At 44.8% G+C, this 20,236-nt stretch overlaps 2 protein-coding genes across 5 annotated transcripts in view; one reads left to right on the top strand and one right to left on the bottom strand.

Moving 5' to 3' along the window:
- ralgapa2 (Ral GTPase activating protein catalytic subunit alpha 2) overlaps positions 1–15,462 on the top strand; it is a 100,511-nt gene extending 85,049 nt beyond the window's left edge. For 3 of the 4 annotated variants that reach the window (XM_034125459.1, XM_034125452.1, XM_034125435.1), the window contains 2 exons: positions 7,090–7,211; positions 12,830–15,462. In XM_034125459.1, the coding sequence (XP_033981350.1) occupies positions 7,090–7,211; positions 12,830–12,987 (280 nt within the window). In that variant the 3' untranslated portion in view covers positions 12,988–15,462. Of the gene's footprint in view, positions 1–7,089; positions 7,212–10,699; positions 10,739–12,829 lie in introns of all 4 variants that reach the window. The other variant, XM_034125445.1, reaches the window with a different exon arrangement.
- A 1,790-nt stretch (positions 15,463–17,252) lies between these two features.
- Positions 17,253–19,967, bottom strand: insm1b (insulinoma-associated 1b). The gene has a single exon (XM_034126350.1). The coding sequence runs from the start codon at positions 19,754–19,756 to the stop codon at positions 18,287–18,289; it is 1,470 nt and encodes a 489-aa protein (XP_033982241.1). The 5' UTR covers positions 19,757–19,967; the 3' UTR covers positions 17,253–18,286.
- Positions 19,968–20,236: the final 269 nt, after the last annotated feature.

Below are 20,236 nucleotides of genomic sequence, written 5' to 3' on the forward strand. Positions count from 1 at the left end.
ACTTGATAAGTCGCTTGTAAAACACAGGAGGTATGGAAACTAAGAACACCATATGTGGTCAATTGTACAGCTAATATAACACAACACATTAGTTGTATTTCCTTTAACTGGTGGATTATGGATATATAGTTGCTGATCGACAGCTGGAACACAAACCACCAAATACAACAAAATAATTCAGATCCAGTCGTCATGACTCCACTCCGGAGGGATTCCCCGATCATTTCTTACAGTTTCTCATCAAGGGGGTGTCTCCTGTCCCCGGTACAAACACACTGCCTGAGGAAGGCTATGTGTATTTTTTTTTGTCATTAACCTTTTTCGGACCACTTATTTATTTATTTTGGTGACGATCCGACCTCCATGCTGCTACTCTGGTTCAAACTGCATCCACCAAACAATATGATTTATCTCGACCTCCCCAAAATAACCAGAATCTGACACGGTGTGAGATGTCTTTTTTAGCTGTCCTGTCGTCATTTCCTGCAATCTTCTTCATGCAGTCCGTCAAAATGAATGAATGAATGGGCGTTTCTTTGACTATTTATAGGCAAATATGGGCGTTACGTGAAGCCCGCAAAAGCTGCGCCGCATTTCGAGTTGATTGTGATTTATAAAGGGAAACCGGCGTAGGATGTGCCGTACGCAAGTCCTGCGCCGGTACGCAGTCTTTTATGAATCAGAAAGTGTCGGTGCGTATTTATTTGCTTTGTCCTACGTAAGCAACCTTCCCGCGCCAATCCTACGCAAGGCTTTATACATGAGGCCCCTGGTGTCAGTTGCACCTCTTCCTTCCAAAATAAGACAATCAAAGAGGTCAACACAATGGTTTATCTGCTCTAGGCAGGCCTGCAAGGGATGATAATTAGGGATGGGTATCGTTTGAAATGTATCGATTCCGATTCCGGTTCTGCTTATCGATTCCGGTTCTGCTTATCGATTCCGGTTCTTATCGATTCCCAGTTTCGATTCCAAAATTGTAAAAGAAAGAGGTCAAACGTTTAGATAACAAAGATATCTTTATTCTTTTAAGCTTTAACTGACATTTTTACAAATAAAAAATATACATGCAATACAAATGTATTGCACAATAGCTGTGCTTTATTTGAACTGAGCTATGCCTGTGGCAAGCTATTAACAGGCATTACACTGTAGAGCGTTTACCGCGACCCATCTTTGGTGTTATGAAGTGACTGAGCTCGTGAACTGTCTACGGGAGGGCGGGGGGAGCCTCGCTGCGGGGCAACTGTGGACCTCTGTCGCCTGTCAGCGCAACTTACATGATGCCGTTTCATGCAACGCGTTTAGGAACCGTTAAGCAGAACCGAAATTGTGTATTTTGTATGGGTACCCGGTACCCGGCATTTTCTTATCGGTTCTCATCTGGAACCGAGTTTCGGTTCCCAACCCTAATGATAATTCAAAACTTCAATAGTGTCATCCTCTGGGTGCCTCTTTTACAAATGTCCGTCTGCCTTTTAAACGTTTTTTGTGGGGGAGAATTTCCTTATCTGACTTGACATGCCTCATTTTGACTATGAACATTTCATAGAGAGAGAGTTTAGCCTTAGGACATCTTTGACCATAGGACAGCCCCCCCCCCCCCCCCCCCCCCCTGCACTAGTAGATAGAAATGGAGCTTAAGTAGTGAAATGTCCGTATGGAGCGTCTTAAAACCCCTTCTAATGCTCTATTGCCTAATCTGGACCTTCACCCTCTGCTCCGCCTTATCAACAGATTAGCTGTGTGTGAGAGTCTCTGTGCTTCTGTTTAATTCATTCTTCTCATGTCTGCAATTACTGAAAGTGAGAGTAAATACTGTAAACAGAAATATCCACACACAATCTATTATTATTTAGCAAAAAACATGAAACGGGTTTCCAGAGTTGGATTTTGACATTGCTAGTCAAAATGAACCCACTCCAGTCTTAACGAGTCTCTGCTGCTGACAGCCATCCCTACAGCATGAAGCTGCCACCAGTGTAGTTCACTGTGGGTATAGTATTCATTATCTGGTCCCCACTGGATATAGCACTGGTGTTCACTTGGCAGACCGAATCATCTTTTGTCCCACCATGCTCTCAGAATCCATGCACTTCCCCTTGGCAAACTCCATATGGACTGTCAAGCTGCGGTCAGTGGGTTTGTCTTCTCCTGACCGAGACCCCCACATAACCTTTACTGAGATTGACCACATGGTGAACCTTGAAAGAATCTTTGGTTCAAAACATATGGTGGTCAGCACTTTTGGGGTACCTAAAAGACTCTTTGAATGCCATTGCTTGGTGTTCACGCTTTTTTTTATATAGGTTGACCTGATAACGTTTGAACTAAGGAATCATGTTTTAGTCCGATAGTAAATGTTGGTACATTTGTTTTTATAAATAAATCAAATGTATGCTGATGATTCATGCATTTCTGTTGAACGGCAGTTGAATTAGATGTTGCAACACGCGAAATAGGGGAATAGAAGACTGCAAACACTTGTTTACATGGATGTTAACAATGCAGATTTAAAATCAAATTAAAGACTATGTTTTAGTGAGAAACAAAATACATTCATATGTTTTTTTTGGCCTCCAGTATACGCACAATGTGCTGGTGGTGAACAAATGGCAAGAAAACATTGAATATAAACTGAGAGGTTTACTTTTAGAAGCCATTGACTTCCCTGCTGGCTGTGTGTGTTCAAAGGATGTGTGTGTTCAGTTTGATGTTGAGTGTGTGTCAAGGCGAGTAGTGGCGTGAGGCCTTTTGTCAGCAGGGGGATTGAGCAACACAAAGACGGAGGCTGGATGGTCAGGAGGATGCTGCTCTCCAGAGAGACTCCAGTTTAGAGGTCAACATTGGCTCTTTTGGGGGAACAGTGTGTGGGGGTGAATAGTGTCAGTGTGTGTTGTACCTGCTTATGCACAAACGCCTGTGTGAGCATGTGTGCGTGTCCTTGTGGGCTGGGTGGGGTTACACACGTCACAATATGGATCCCAGTGGACGGGTGTTTTCAGGACTGGTCCCTGTGGACAGAGGAAGAGGAAGGGAGGGAGAGGATGATGAGGCTCGGTGGCGGTTGGCTGATGGGGTCCAGCAGGGACGGAGCAGCCTGCTAATGAAGAGCCATCTGAGGCCTCCATTCACCTTGAACATGGGCCACTGCAGCTGCCCTGACCTTGGCTTTGATCCACAAAGATGCTTGACCCCCACCCTTCCCCAAGAGAACCCCCCCCCCCCCCCATCTCTTGCCATCTGGACAGCATGCATGCATATGTATACATATGTGCACACACCCACAGATACATATGCATGTACACGTAGGCCAACTCAGATACACATGCACATTCACAGGTTTCACGGTGTTGGATTCTGACTCTGATGGTGCTTTTTCGGCCATATAACACCTTTTATTCTATGCCATTTTAGCTGCATTGTGTGTGTTTTTGCACAATTCATACACATCTACACTAAGAAACAACATGCTGGCCATAAGTCACTTCCTTTGTCCTCAAAAAAGAGAGGGCATGCAGGGGATATGGCATACAATGACCACTAAAACAAATGTGTTGTATTTGATAGATTAGATTTGTACTTTTCTTTAAACCATAAAAATCCCTCCCTACTCTCAAAGCCCTTTCCACATCCTCCATGTCTCTAGACATAAAATCCCCTAACTAAAGTTGTTTCACATTAACTCTGATGTTTTTTTATTTCTCGTTACTATCCCAATGTTTGTCACGCTCCATAGGCATTACATTGGTTTCCCTCTCTTCTCCCTAATAGGAATGCAGCGGCTTGGAACGTAGGGGTTCCTTGGAAATTCCCAAAGTGGTGCAACACGCTCTCCTCCAATACTCGGGCTTGTCTTGCCTGTCCGCCCAGTTCAGCTGTAAATGACAGTTATCTCACGGGTGACTTAAGTTGCAGTCCATCTGTGGAAATGTAGACCTGTCTGCATTTTCCTTTTTATACATTTCATCCCTAGCTTTATGAGGATTTGTATAGCACACAATATAGAGTAGCTTGATGCGATATAGAGAAATAGTCGATCTAAAAAAGGCAGACTAACATTCTGTATTTTGTGATCCATATTCTCAGAGAAGCTTGTCTCAACATGATGCTGATCACCATCATAGCTGCAGCTTTCCCCCTAAAACTAGGTCAGTGTCAGCAGGTTTGGTGTCCATGACATGGGCATAGTCTTTGCGTCACTGTTCTGGACGTGTCCGTTGATTAAGTTACTGCGCAGAGGCAGCCGCATCTGTGCATATACAGCGGAACAAGCTGTGCCTGTGGCTTAGTAATTAGAGACGAGCAGAAAGGTGAGGGAGTGCGGGAGGCAAGATTACCCCTCGCTGTGCATCAGCTCTGATTTCTGTGCAGCAATTTTTTTTTTTTACTGACAGATAGCTCCGTACATTTACTTAAGTGAGCTGATTATGGCTCTCGCTTTCACTCGTCTCCAAAATACCTTTTATTAGTCTCCCTAACCGCCTGTCTTTCTCCCCGGCAGCCTGTGGCTCTATATTTTCTCTCGTCTCTTGATAATTCTACACTATCTCCCTTGATTTTATTCTTTGAAGTTTTTTTAATAATTTCTCACCCACTATAATCCATTTGACTTGGATGGAGGGCAGCAGAAGGAAGTAGTGGAGGAGAGGCGTGTGTCGGAGTCAGCGAGAGCGTCTGCTCCAGCTGGAGTCAATATTTGCTTTAGGAATCTCAATAACAGGCCTCCAGTCATCTGCATCTCTGATAATGGACAGCCATATGGCCATGTTGACCCACGCTGTGCCGAGGTTCTCTTTCTCTCTTCTCGTCTTCCCGTCTCTTTCATTTGCTCACTTCCTTCTAACTTCTCTCATTTCTTTTCATTAAGTGCTACTATATTTTGTCTTCCACTTATCACCTATTTGGGCACATGTTGTTATTTTTTACAAACATCCTTTCTCTGTGTCTGTCATCCATAAAAGCCTGAATATGGCCCACCACACAGAGCTTTGACCCAAGTTACCATGGCAGCAGAGACTGGGATGCCCACTCTTGTCCAATACTGTTTCCAGCAAGTGACAGAAAACAGTGACGTTGCATGCCTGGCAGACCGGAAGACAGATATAGAGCTCAAGAGGCTTTTACTCAAAATCATGCTCTTAAATGGAGATCCTGGTCAGGTCTTTCCATTCCTCTTCTCCTTAAGGCAGGAAATATGAGCTTTTATTTTAATGGATTTTTTGGAGTTCTGTCCTGACAAGCATCCAAAAAATCTCAATTTGAAAAGGGCAGAGTTCCAAATAGTTTTAACATGGAAAGAAACAACATAAATACTTTTTATTTTATTTTTAAACCTACTAGCTAGTATTTGTCTCCAACGTTTGCTTTCCTTGGTTCAAAAATGCTTGTTTGTCAAAAGACTATATTAGTTTTACAAGGCTTTATTTACCTTTATGTAACCTTGGGACCCCTCGGCTATCTATCTTACGCTGATTAAGCTTCTTGGGCAACAGCCAATATTTCTGATTGGGATCCGGAATTGTAATTGAAAGACGACGCATACGAAATAAATTGTTGCCATTTGACATTTTTAAACAAATCAGAACATCACCATCAGACGATATCCGATCGTGTTCCACAACCTTGGACAATGCATCCTGCCTCTTTTGTTCCAGATTGATCAAAACTGCTTGACTACAATCAAAAACCTTAGCGTTCTCGACACCAAAAACTTGTCCCACTTGATATGCAGCTATCTGTTTTTAAATAATTGTAATTATTTGGTTTATAGGGTGTGGTACGGCATAGCACTTCCATCTTGCTCCCTATTTTCCCCATCCTTTGTCCCGGACTGCCCTCTGTCCATCCCTGTCTGTCCCTGAGCAGCTTGGCCAGCGTCCCCTCTGGTGCCTCCCGGCTCAGGTGCCCGTCACCCTGCCTTTGCCACGGTTCCCTCAAAGCCATTGGTCATGGCTGCTTTGGCCCCTGCTGTGGCGGCATGTGCCCACAGCAGGCCCCTCGCCCAGTCACTGTCGCGTCCTATCTATCTAACCCAGACCCCAGTCCAGCCTATCTCAGCTCAGCCTGGTTCAGCCTTGGCGTCAGCAACAGCCCAGTGCCACTCCACCCTGGCAGTGGTAATGAGATGAGGGGGAGGGGGCTCTGTGCAGAGCGACTTGAGTTGTGTGAGAGTGAGTATGCATATGTTTGACAAGCAATTTGTGAGGTGTTTTCTATCAAAGAAAAATGGCCACAACAGACAGCCGTGAGAATAATCTGGCTCATTGTCTAACACACTCACACACTGTTAAATCTCAAAAGTGCTTACTATCATTATGCCATCAGACAGACCTTTTCACTCCAGTAGTTCCCTGCACCATATTTTACCCAGCACTTGCCTCCATTCCACAACAGACTTACGATTAATCTATGATAATGATATGATAATGGCCACCTGAATGTTTTCCACCCTCATCCGGCAGCCATTTTGCAGGCCTATATTTATTTATTTATTTATTTATTTATTTATTAATTTAAGCTTTCCCATTTCAAATCCGGCCATCCATCCTGCATGCTGGTTGCCCAGGCTCCAGTCACTGCTTGTCACTCTGAATTTCAAATGGCTCCAATTTTCCCCCTGATGGCACGGAGAAGTGGCAGGCAGCACATCGGGGAGGGAGGTCCTAAACATGCTGCCTGCAGCAGGGGTTCTATTAGAGAGAAGAGAGGCACGAGAGGGTGGAGAGGAGAGGTGTGGAGCATCACGCCAGCAGTCATGTATTCTTTCTCTCTTTTTTTATGATTATTTTGGAGACTGCATTCTCATTTGGGGCTGTGTGTCATGGCTGATTGTTCCCTCTTCGCTTCTGGCTGGGTTGCTGATGGTGGAGCTGCCCTGCCTCTTGCTCTCAGCACATGTATATGCAGCGCGCCACTGAAAATATGTGATGTGTAACTGTGGCTATGATAACTGACAAGATGTGCAGAATGATGTTCTGAAATGTGATTATTCTGAGGTTTAATTACTTTGAAATGCTAACTCTGTATTGCTACCTTTTTCTTCTCCAACATGTCATCATATGTTGTGCCTTAACGAGAACTAACCAGCTATGAGGAGCGGGCGCTCTACCTGGAGGCCATTGTTCAGAACCACAGAGAGGTCATGACCTTCGAAGATTTTGCCTCACAGGTCTTCTCCCCCTCTCCTGGCTATCCAATGAGTGGGACAGGTGAGAAACTACCCAAACTGCACCTCTGTTCTCCCTTAGGTTTTTTCTATTCCATGTTTTTGCCCCCTTCCATCAGGTTCTCCATCCCAGCCCTTCATCACATTTGTGCGTTATCCCTTCTTTTACCTTTCTTAATTACCTCTTTTTTTCTGCTCTACAACACACCTGTTTTCCATCCTTGCCTCCTCCACCCTCCCTCATCTCCAATGTTCCTCCTCGCCTACGTGCGCTGATGAATATCAAACGACTGGCCCGGCCTCTTCATGCTATCCGACTGACTTCAAACGCTCTGCTTTCTCCACTTCCTCAAGCCCCACTCACACTACTTTTTTCATCCCTTCTTGTTTCCAAACTGCATATTTTCCGTGCAATTACTTTCCTATGAATATAAGCAGCCTTGTTAAATGGCGGCCGCAAAGTGCATACTTGTGTGTGTGTGTGTGTGTGTGTGTATGTGTGTGTGTGTGTGTGTGTGCGGGTGCGTCTTCATGAGCTCATTCACCAACACTTAGAAGAGCCGACCGGCAAACAGCAGCTCGCGGATGTCAGCACTGCACCCTTATCAGTCTGTGATGAATAGAATGGAAAACGTGTCTTATCTTGTTCTTCCTACTTGTGCCAGCTCTGATCGATCTGCCACAGCACTGAAATCAATACGGGATTGCACTTTTCCACTCTATCGGATCCCGACACACATTCTGTTTTGACAAGGAAAGCACTCCACAGTACCACACCATAGATGTCGTGTCATTTTCACATTTTCTCAGTTTCAAGGGTTGTTCAACGTGTATGTAATATTTTTACCCTATGCTGGCATGTGAGAATGACATGTCTGGATTTCTGAGACCGTGTGCCTGTCTGTGTGTGTAGGACTTCAGATTGTGAGACGGCAGGTGTGATATTCAGGCTTTTGAAATATAGTCAGCTATATTATCATAGAATTTGCCCATCTTTCCGGGAGAGGTGTAAAATCTCCCCCAACTGACCTCTCGTCACCTCGTCTCATCCCCACCACTCGATCACTCTAAAGGGAAGGACTGAGGGGAAATATAATTGAGATTCAGAGGAATATAGAGGCAGGGAGAGCAAGTGAGTGAGAGGAAGAAGATCTAGCTGACCATGAGTTCCTTTGTGTCTGGACAGAGACAGGTTAGTGAGGTTTGCCAGGCTTTGGAATAAACGTTCACAGCATGGGACAGAGCTGCTGTGGCTAATGTGAGAGGCCAGGACATAATGAAGTCCGTAAGGCTGACCGTGTCACCCTCGCTGCTGCGGAAACTCGTTCTGAACGGCCATTTGTATTTCTCCGGAATCAACGTGTGTAAATAGATTACTAGATTAATGTCAGGGTGTGTGTTTATGTCCTATCATATTGTATCCAGGACTTACTTCAGACGATATTGTAACACAGTCACTTTATTTTCAGGTGAACTATTTCAACAGTGGGTTCAGAGATTTCACAAATGATTCTGCTGCTAAAGTTTGATATTATATATTTGTTTTATTATTTAGTTGTGTTGCAGCCAAGGAATTGTGATGTGTGACATTTGCCAATAAACGTTTTTTTATTTATTTTACTTATCGTTATTAAGTTTGCTTTACCATCTGTATTTAGATTAGTTCCCTATAAGCCTCGATTTAAATGATGTGGTCCTGTCTGCCAAGAGTTATGATCTCCCGATAATGAAGGCCACACTGCAAACGGACACTGTTGGCACTGTGCCATCTCTTTGCAATGAAAGTAGCTAGCAGTAGTTCCTAAAGTCATCTTTTGATGTCAAACACTCGTTTGCATATTGGCAACTTTGTTTCTTTGGAATACCCTGTGCTGTTGGCAGAAGAGCAGAGCCGGCCAGCGAACCAATCAGAGCAGACTGGGCTCTGGTTTCAGACAGAGGGTGAAAAGAGGTGCTGCAGCACAGACTGTATGAGAGAAATAAATACCTTTTTGAACATTAAAGCATATAAACATGTCACAGTGACAGTAGAGGCACAAAATACAATAATGAACCTGAAAATGAGCAGAATATGGCCCCTTTAGGGTTACCAATGTTGAAAAAAGAACAGTTTTAACAGGGTAATAATTGACGGTCCAGTAGTTGCTGAATTGACTCTAGCAGTTTCTTCCAGCCACCACAGCTGTGTGTTTTCATGTATTCTTATCAACTGTATTTATAAACTGAAAGCTGGTCTGTAGCTTTTCAAAACCATAGGCATAATGTATTTAATGCTTTAGGCCACATATATAATGCATCCAAGTATCCTTTATCGTTGTAATCGATCACCCTGAGACTCTGTGTCCCATCAAGCTTCGATGTAGCAGTGATGGCTGGCTGACGCTGCTCCTCATCCTCATCCTCATTCTTCTTAAATGTGCTGCACTGCCGTCCCATGTGTGTATGAGTGTGTGTGTGTGTGTGTGTGTGTGTGTGTGTGCAAGTTTGTCTATCCATCTGTCTGAGTCCATCCTGCTCTTGCTCCCATTGCTGCCACTAACATGTCATCCATGCTCCATGACAGCGTGCAGGCGTTGGCCGGGGATGGTTTGGGACATGGAGTACCCCTGGGCCAAACTGGACTGTAAGACTCTGCCTGCTTCCTCCTCACTAGGCATGACGCCCAGCCACAGCCCCCCAAACATCCATCCATTAATTCATTAAAATGATTGTGAACCCCGCCATCATCAAATAACTATGTGGGCTGCGCTTGATTGAGCCAATTTTTGAAAGAAAAAATGGCCCAAGTTCAGATTCTGCATGCTAATGGATAAAAGTAGCTGTATTTGAACCATTTTAACCTCCACCCTCTACTCCTCTCGTAACATATTTGGCTTGTCAGTTAACTCCATGACCCTGAATGCAACCTCACTCTTACCATGCAACTTCAGACCAGCATCATGGCGTCCTGCATGAGCTAGTCCATCTGCCATACTAACTGTATCCACAGTGCTCTGCCCTTGTTGTGTTTCACCTGCACTGCTCTGCTCCATTTTGTATTGTGTTGTGATGTTGTCTGTGTTTTAACCTTGAAACTTTCTTAATGAATAACTGCACATAAGAAACATTTCTTTTTAGTGGATAAAACCTCTTCAAACCCTTTTACACTCCCACACTAACCCTCTTTAATAGTAACAGTGGTGCAAATTGTTTCTGTTGTTGCCATGTGAACTGCCCACCATTCATGGTTTGGATTTCAAAATCTTCTTGATTTTGAAATATGTGAATTGGACAGATTTAACAGGCACTGGCAGAAAATATCCTTGAAGGTATCTTCAGAATAAAAAATGGCACTTGTTGATTAACTCATCGCCGTAAAAACATTTAACCTTGTGTGACTTTTGAAACCTTCCAGTGATGACTAACCTCGACGCCACACAAGCTGTCTGAGTCTCCCTCGGATCACTGACTTTTCAGCAGCGTTGTGTTGTGTTCTGCTGCACTGTGGTATGGTGTCTCACATGATGCTCTACTCTGTTTTTCCCCTTTTAGATTAAAAATATAAAGGTCCAAAAACTGTTTATGGCGCAGGTAAGCCCCGAGTCAGACCTGAAGCTCGTTTCCGTCCAGCGGCCTACCTACCCCTTCGCTCGATCCCTCATCCTGGCTGTTCCCCCCTCCCACTCTTCTTTCTCTCCATCCAGCACTAACCAAGCTTTATTTACTGAGTGCTCTGACAAAGGGGTAACGGGACAGAGAAACCAGGCTGTTTATTTGGGGGTGTCCTACTGTTTAGGCCAGGCTGGTAATTGAAAGTGATGCACGGTGGGGACAATTAGCACCTGACTAAGTAGCAGCATGAACAATACGGCTACACTTCTGGCCCTCGCTTCTGCATGTGGCGCGCCTTTATCTCTTCCCCCAGCAAACACTTTTCTCTTTCCTTTCTTTCCCCCCCAATCCCTCCAATCCCTCCACCCCCCTTATTTCCTCCTGTTGGAGTGTGCCTGTTTGCCTGGGGCAGACTCTGAGACTAACACCTGCCGCACTGGAAGATGTCTTTGTCATCTAAAGCCTTGTTTGAACTGCTGCAGAGGGGACCAATGGGATAGCAGGGCCATGTAAAGACCCTCTTTGTTTTCTTTCTCTCTCCCTTATTCCTCCCATGTGAAATGAACCTCACTGTAAGGCAGATTGGGCTGAGCAAGGAGCGGAAATGCTGAGTTAAAATGACCATAATGATACATTAGCCTCTTCTTGATCTGGGTTATTTTTTTTTTCAAGCGGTATCTTACTATGAAAATGAATTCTTACATAAGGCCATACAGTGAAGAACATCAATTAACCGATGCAGCCGCAGTCATTAAGTGCCACAGTGGGAGTGATGACTGTTTAGTGCAGCATGTTTTAATGGCCGCTAAACGAAAAGGGAAGTCTGTTGAGTGGGTGGTGAACTGTACCGCACTATTGTCAGTGTGTATTAGCTGTAATAGGTGGTTGCCTTCCTCCTGTCTATCATATGTTTTCGCAGTACATGCAGATGGAGTTAAGCCCACAAAGTGTTTACTGTAGGAATGAGTAGAAGAATACGGGAATGCAGGAATTATTCCGTCCATCAGGCCAGCCTATTTTCTTCTTTTTTTTTTGCCAAGCCAGTCCCTTTTTTTATATTCATATGCAGATTTGAGAATCCATGTTCGGACCCCCCTCGCCTCCCCTCTAGCCGTTCACAATACACACACCCTATGTTTCATCCATAGCCCAGCCCTCCTCTCCCAGTGAGCGCTGCCCTGGATGCTGCCGGTGGCCACTGTGCTGCTGAGTGTCTGTTACTCCAGCCATCTGCCGTTCCTTTTAGCCGCTGCAACTTGAGATGCCTCGGAAAAATGGCAGGAAATAAAAGGATAGGAAAGAAAATAGGCAACCAGATGCCACCTCCACAAAGCAGAAAAGTTGTTTAAACTCGAGGCATGGGGGCCAAAGGGGGGGGGGGGGGAGGGGAGGGGAGGCAGCAGGTCTGGGTTTGGTCAGGGGCACACTGAAGAAGTCCGGGCGATGTTCACAATACTTGATTGTCCCCCCCATGCCCACCTCCCAGCCCATTAATTCTTGCTGTCCCCTTATCTGTGACGTTTTTTTCTAAAAAAGGACAATACTTAACAATGGGAAGGCTCCACATGTTCACAACAAGAGCATAATGTGCCATTTTATTTCCATTCAAAGCATTTTGCTGTCACACTGTGAACTGAATACTTTTTTTTTACCCTTAGCTACAAAGGTTGCCTCATTTTTTTATGTCATTTAAGCATCTGGAAGCTCTGTATTCGGAAGAAAGGCGGCTTCTCTTTTAACAAGCTTTGCTTTCCCACAGCATGTGAAAGAAGCATGTTATCTCTGAAATATTTGAAATCACTTTCTCATATCTTAATTTTAATGGCTTAATGGGTGAAACAAACTCAAATCTCAGCACTTTGACAGTTTGAATTGTACGTTTTTGTGAATGTCGGTGAAAAAAACCTAGGTGATCTTGTTTTGTGGGAGCAGCCAAATGCATGACAAAGCATGCTGGGATAAAATGGCAATCACACAACCTGATGAACCCCACTGCCATGTCTAACTCTGTCTCATCTATTGTTGTCCTTTTCTTCCTGTCCACAATCTCTCCCTCCATCTCTCTCCCAGGCTCCTTCACCGGCAGCGTGAGCACAGAATCCGGAAACAACGCAGGACCAACGGACCCCGTGGACCAGGTTTCTCCCACAATGCCCCGTGCCACGAAGAACCGAGTGTCCGGAAAGCTCCGCCGGTCAGCCAGCGCTATAAGCAAATCCTCCAACTGAGCTCTTCATCCCGTCCCCTTTTCCCCACCCGAGTGCAGCCTTTAATCTTTCTCTCAAAGAACCTCACACACCCAGCCGTGACTGCAAGTGTTTCTTGGCGTGTACTGTTTTTCTTTGTTTTATTTCGTGTCATATAAACATGTAACTGGAGCATAATGCAATTTTTTAATTTAAGTGGCAATCATTGATTTTCGTTGATACATTTCTATTTGTTGTGGTGTTTAACTGCTTAATCGAGATGGACATGTGACTACGCTATTTATGTTCACCCTGGTGGTTTCAGCATAAGGATCAGCAGCATAGGAAGACTTGAATGAGAAGTCGTGAAAGGAACCTGTGATCAAAAGAAATGTCATTTTTATTCTCATGTTTCTAGTGTTGTCTCTATGCACTGGAGAGTAAGACGTTCTTACTATGTTAAGGGAAAGGGAGACTGCTTCCCCCTGTTTCTGTGTCTCAACCGTCTCAACACTTAATGTGACAAAGCACTGAAGGACACCGCTGTAAATGGCATCATGCTAAAACTGCACAAATGTTGGGATCCATTTATAAATATGTTTGCCTTTTTTTACCTCCTCCCGCACCTGCCGCAACCTTTCTGCTGTGTCAAAGATAGCCACTGGGGGACAGGAAGTCGCTCTTAAGCACCAGTTTGGACCATGTTCATGGACTTCCATACACTGAAAAAGGAAGACAAAAACACTGATGCATGGGGATAGCCTCCCCAGAACTGTCCGTGCTCCCTGCACTACCACACATACTTTCTGAGTCCCTGCAGGACGTGCAGTCAGGAGGATTTTTAATTGTCTTCAACCCAGAGTGGACAATCAATGACGTCTTTTCTAACTGGAGCTTAATAGAAAATCTGTTTGGGGTTGTGTTGTTTTTTTTACCCCTCTAATTTTCATTTTTAAATGAATTCCGATGGATTGTGTCATGATTTGATTTATGCAACTCTGCTGAAACGAGAAAAGACTGCGTTTGTAATTGTTTTCTGATGTCGTTAACTTGGGCTCATGTCCGGTAATTGAATAAGTTCCTCCTGTCTCTTTCCTCCGCTATCAGTTTCCCCTGTCCTGTGAAGCTAAGGCATCGACATTCCAACGTTTATTTTTTGCACTGTCATTGATTTACCTAGCATTTGAATGTTTCTCTTCGTTCTTGGATGTAAATTGCTTTACATTTTATTTGCTAGATTTATATTAGAAAGGACTATTTGATGTTGTATTGTATTATCTATTCATGTGCTGTTTTAGAGGAAATATGCCACCAGAGCCTCAGGTGAATCTTAAGTCCATGCACTGGTGTGTTTGAGTGTGTGTATGAGTGTGTGAGTTTCAGAGGGAGCTTCTCACAGTGCCTGTGTTATGTCTGTCCTCTAACATGCTCCTCCCCGTAAGCACATTTGAGTTTCTCTTCTTTTGTGACACAAACCATAGACACCCTGCATCACATCTCCATCATTAGTTAGTCTAAAACAAAGCCCCCCCCCCTCCCTCTCTGTGTCTCTAAAGGTCAGCGTCTTGTGCTTCCCACAACAAAAACAGCAGCAGATGGATTTGTGGGGTTCTCTCTTTTAGTCTTTATTACAGGTGGTGCACTGCTCCGTCCCTGAATAGGAGTCAAGGAGGCACCTCCTCTTTCCCATGATCCTCCGCCCTCGCCCACATCGCCTCCCAAGAGAGGAGTGGGTGTTCTGGGTTTAGGTGGCATGCCTGAGCTGAAATCTAGCAGCCCTCCTAGCAACAGCCGGGGCGACGCTCACTTCTCCAACCTGCCCGCTCGGGGTAGTCATGGCAGCCAGGTGTTCCACACACACACACCCACATCCTCAGAGGGCTCCACCCAAGCTGCAACTCTATCCCCATCTGTTGCACTACTATGCCTTACTTTCCCCCCATCGCTCTCCTGTCTGTTGTCTTTACTAACCTGCACACGTCACCTCCTTTTGTTTGGGTTGATTCATTTTTTTTGAAGAATGTATAAATATAGGCCTGGATCACATCTCTTTTTTTGTTATTCCCCCCCCCCCCCCCCCCAACTTGAAGGAACCGCCCAGGATGCTGATCTTAAAGATTGTAGTTTATTAGCAGATGTCTTTAGAAAGGGGTCTGTGCTCCCCCTTTGGTGGTTTAGTTGGCTGGAGATGTTAGTTTTGGACCAAGATAAGGATTGTGTGTCTTATATACGTGAGGAAAATGAACTAGTGTTAGCCCTAGTATGTTTTTTTCTCTCTCTTCTCGTTTTAGAAAAATCCTTGTACATTGTGTCAAATTTGAAGGCTCGAGCGCCTTCCGAATATAAATATATGAATGCCTGTAATATAATCTTTGTATAAGAGAAAGAGGAAAAAAAGCTTGAAGATTTCATCATTACTTGTCAACATATCAAACTGTTTTTAACGACCGAATTCCTGCTATCTTTATTAGAAATGTGAAAATTGAAACATTTCATTAAATCAATTTGAAATTCTAAGTTTCTTTGTGCCTTTTTCCCCCCTCCTAACAACACATCAAATAATTGTGTAACCTCGGATTTAGCAGAGTGGGCCAGAGTGTGTGTGCTGACATGATGGTGCTGTTACCATGGGCTCTCTGACCCTGGCCCAGGCGTGCTAGCAGCAGCAGGGTAACCTGACCCCCCTCCCATCTGTCTCCCCTGCTGCTCAGCAGGCTGGCATAATGGAGGCTCACCAGGAGGTACAGGTGCATAGGCTGCAGCACCTAGACTGCAGCCCTGCCTCGCCTGGGTCACATGAAGACTCAGGAAAAGCACTTGACTGTAATTGGAGCCCTAAAACTGTGAGAGAGAAAGGGTGAGAAAGAAGCTGATAATGTTAGCTCATTTTCACCATGCTCAGCGCTGTTTGCCTCAGTCATTGACCCCGAGAGAGTTTATGAAGCAGGGTCTGGGTGTCCCAGGCTGATTGTTACTACCAGATTGTCTTTTTTCATGTGTTACACTGCTGACTGTAGTCTATTTTCACACTTCTAATACAGTATATCTCTGTCTGGATGTACTGTCACTGATGCCCTAAGGGGGAGTGACAGTCATTTAACACATGGTTTTATTCTTTTTTAGTCTGAGAAGGCTGGAGAGTTTTAATAAGCAGGAAAATCTTTATAGCAAAAAGGAGATTTTTTGTAATCTTTTCAACAAATAAGGCAAGTTATACCATGAGTAATAATGCTCTGAGGTCAACCCAGTGCTGACAGTATGTCTCTGTAAGTCTGAAGAGGAGGCTGTGTGCTAATTTACAACTGAATTAATGCCTTACAGGTTCTGGAGGTCAGATATGAAGCCCACTGAGCCCGGATGTGCCCTAAATCAGCACACATCGAACTGCATATGAGTCTTCCAGAGAAGACAGATGTTTTACTGCTCCAGAGGTGAGTTTGATCCACCACCTCTTTGTCCTCCTGTCATGTCCTGACATGGTATTAAGGAGGGGATTTATGATTAGGCCCTAAGTGCTTCTCTGTGGCAGCGAAACGGCCTCTATTGAGCCACTGGAGCTATGATTCACTGCGAATCAGGCTGGTGAACGGGGAATCGAAGGCAAAGGTTTGGCCGGGGGGGATCCTGAGGTTTCTGTTCCTGTTGGGGACGAGTAAAAAGAGTTGCACCGTTTTGGAGTGGGACCCGATGTGAGAGGGATGGTGCAGAGGATACATTACACGTTAAACAGTGACATTGTTAAAAGTTTTATGGTGATAAATTGTATTCTTATTCATCTTGCTTGGTAACCTGATTTGGAAGTCCACTTTAAACCACATGATCGGCCATAAAAGCAGAATAATAACTGCATTTTACTCACTTTTTTAAGATTATATTGACAGATGTTTTATACTAAAGCATAAGTCAGTGTAGTGTAAATACGCGTTTAAGGTTATTTTGAAAGAGCTTTTACGCAAGTTTTTAAGCACATGGTTTCATTGTGGGTTCTAAAATTATAACCACAAAGTCAGAGGGCTTTTTCCAACATCTCATACTTTCATCTCATTTGATAAATTAATATGTTCTACCTGTATTCATTTACATAATAATCTTAGCATTATTAGCCTATATGAAGCTTTTTGGAAATAATTGTCCAGACTTCCCTCAAGAGAAAACCCATCACGGATATTCTAAAGACTATAAAAGATCATCAAACTCATCATGTCAGCATAACCAAATTCCCACCAGTAATATGAAGTATTCGTTAATTACCACCATATACTTATTTCCACTCTGTCTGAGAAAGTTCAACCACCTTGAGACACGTGTCCTTTTGAAAATATTTTATTTCGATAGACAACAACGATGTACACATACAATCAAAGCGCTATAAAAGCCAACATTTAAGAAAAATAACTTGTCCTTAAAAAAGATTGCATCTAAGGTAAGAGCTTTACGTTTGTTTTTTTTACAAGAGCTGTGGGGATTGAGGATTAAAACCCGACCCACGACAATTAGCACAACTCGTGAATTTGACCCCAAAAAAACAAAAAATAAAAATACATTTTGGCTATACGACATGTAAACTGCCAGAACGATTCACAGAAGAGATCACACCAAACACAACAATAAGTTACATAAAATAATTTGAATAAATAAATAAATAAACATATGATGAAAAATATTGCAACAATCTTCCATAATAATAATAATAACAATAATAATAATAATAATAATAAAATATGTGCCAGCATTCAAAATTAATACAGTCTATGTTGACTTTTTTTAAGGCAGTTATACAGCGGGATTTGGATGTGTATTTAGGCTATGTCGGACTAGGCTTATACTAAAGGCATTTGTGGTTCTACTAAACAGGGAATGTCTCAGTCACTCTCTTTTTCCCACCAATACGAAGTCATTCCCAAACTAGCCTAAAGCTACAGTGATAGTGAATTCAAAAGGCTTTGATGGGGAAAAGGATTTCTGAGAATTTTAAGACATTTCTTAGGTCTAGAAGCTATCATTGAACACATGTGCTGTCCTAGAAAAATACCCTTTAACAGTCAAACTAACGCTTTGTATTCTTTTTTTTCTTCTTGATAAACTAAGTTGAGAAAGAAAATCTCAAAATAGGCCTATAAGTAGTTCAAATATAGAGAGAAGCATTCAACAATCACTGATTGGCATGGAAAAGACACCTCATTAAACACCACTTAAACATCAAACCGGCTGCCTTTCATTGGCCTAAAGTTATGGCAGTGAGCATCTCAAACTCTTATTTTTTAACCCCAAAGCCACTTTTTTTGTTTCTCCTTTTTTTTTAAGTTATCCCCCCTTCAAAGGCACAAGTTTAGTGTTGTCTCTAACAGGCGGGGCGCACCGGCATTTGGAGTAGGATCACCTGCCTGTTCTCCGAGGGGTGGCACTTGTTTATGTGCCTGGTGAGCCCCGGCGAGCTGTAGAGAGTGGCGGGGCAGTATTTGCACGGGTAAATCTGGGAGGAGTGCATGAGGCGCAGGTGTCTCTCCTGGCCGGCCCTGCTGGTGAAACTCTCCCCGCACACCGGGCACAGCAGGCAGTCCGCCGGGCTCAGGTTGAGGGGGCTTTGGTTTGTGGCTTCCTCTGAGGATGATGATGATGATGATGATGATGATGATGATGATGATGCTGATGATGCTGAAGAGGAGGGTAAGACCGGAGCCTGCTCTGCCGGGCGGTCGCCGGTTTGAAACCCGTGCTCCTCCAGCACTTTCTTTTGCAAGGCCTGGTGTGCCAAGATGTGTTTTCTTAGGTATGCCTGTCTCTTAAACCTCTTCCCGCAGTACTGGCAGTCATAGGTGCCATCTTCAGAGCCCGACTCGGACACACCTGGACTCGGGGTGTCTCTGTCACTCATGTCTTTGGCTTCGTCGGTGACTGACTTGACACCCATGGGTGGCATTTTGGCCGTTTCATGTTTGATGGCCTGAGCCTGTGCCATGGCAGGTGCTCCGGTGGTCCGGGGTTTGTGCCAGCGGCGGTGAGAGGCGAGGTTAGCCGGGCAGCTGAACATCTTATCGCACTCTGGACACCGGTACTCGACCCTGACGATGCGGGAGCACTTGTGCTGAGCCAGAGAGAATGGATCTTCGTACGCCTCCTTGCACAGCTGACACACAAACTCCCCCAGAGGCTTGTTCCCCGCGGAAGACGACCTCGGCTTCACCTCCAGCGGCCCCTCTTTGATTTTGAGACCAAGCACGGGAGAAGTCGTCATCTCGTCTTCGAAGTTGAGTTTTCTGATGGCTTTGGGTTTCTTGGAGGCGGGCTTAGATTTACGTTCTGTACCGTCAGCTGCGGGTCTTTTGGTGGCGACCCGGTTGCTCGGTACCGGAAGGCTGCTGGTGGTGCCGCTGCGGCTACTGTTGCTGGTTCCGATCTTTAGGTCGACCGGGGCGAACATGAGCTGGTCCAGGCCGGAGAGGGAGGCAGGTGTGGGGAATGACTCGGCAGAAATAGGCGAGCCCAGATTGAAACTTTGCTCGAAATATCCCCTGTCGTGCTCCTTGCTGATGGGCCGGGTGGGGCTGTAGATCGCTTGGCACACCGCCTCCGGGTTGCCGAACAGCACCGGCTTCTCCAGTCTTGGCACTGGCGCGTAAGCTGTTGTGAAATCTGGAGAGGCTGCGGCGCGCTCCGGACTGGACGCCACGGACATCGGCGGGGAGGGGTCCACATAACTCGGCAAGGCAGCTGGGGTGGGATGCTCCTGGTAGTCATCTTCGTCCGACCGAGTCCTGTAGGAAACATGTGTAGATTTCCTGTTTCTTTTTACCAGGAATCCTTTGGGCATCTTGGCGAGTATGAGAGGAAAGGCACTTCGGGGAGGTGGGTGAAGTCTCGAGTATCCAGGTTTGTTAAAAATATGGCAACACTAGAAGCTTCTGGGACTTTATCTCCCCAGTATATCGATTCTTCTGTTGCTGAAATGTTTTCGTCTCCAAGGCATAGCTCCACTCTTTTTATGCCGGAATGATGCTATTGTTCTCGCCCCCCCTGTTGCAGCATCCCCGACCAATCGGATGAAACCAACATCCCAGTGGATTTGATTGTGGGAGGGCTTACAGCCTGGGTTTGGTGGATTTCGTTGGAGGATGTGCAGATAGCTTAGCAGATGTACTGGCGGTTTATTACATTAATGTGTGCGCTCAGCCCCTCCCCGACAGAGGCACACGCCGGGACCCTCCTCCTTTTACGGTCTGATGGGCCCCTATACAAATGCACACGTGCCACGGCTTTGTGGCTCTCCTCTGGGGGCCCCGGAGCTGCGAAA

Source organism: Trematomus bernacchii, unplaced genomic scaffold (assembly GCF_902827165.1).
Source record: "Trematomus bernacchii unplaced genomic scaffold, fTreBer1.1, whole genome shotgun sequence".
In the NCBI taxonomy this organism is placed as follows: domain Eukaryota; kingdom Metazoa; phylum Chordata; class Actinopteri; order Perciformes; family Nototheniidae; genus Trematomus; species Trematomus bernacchii.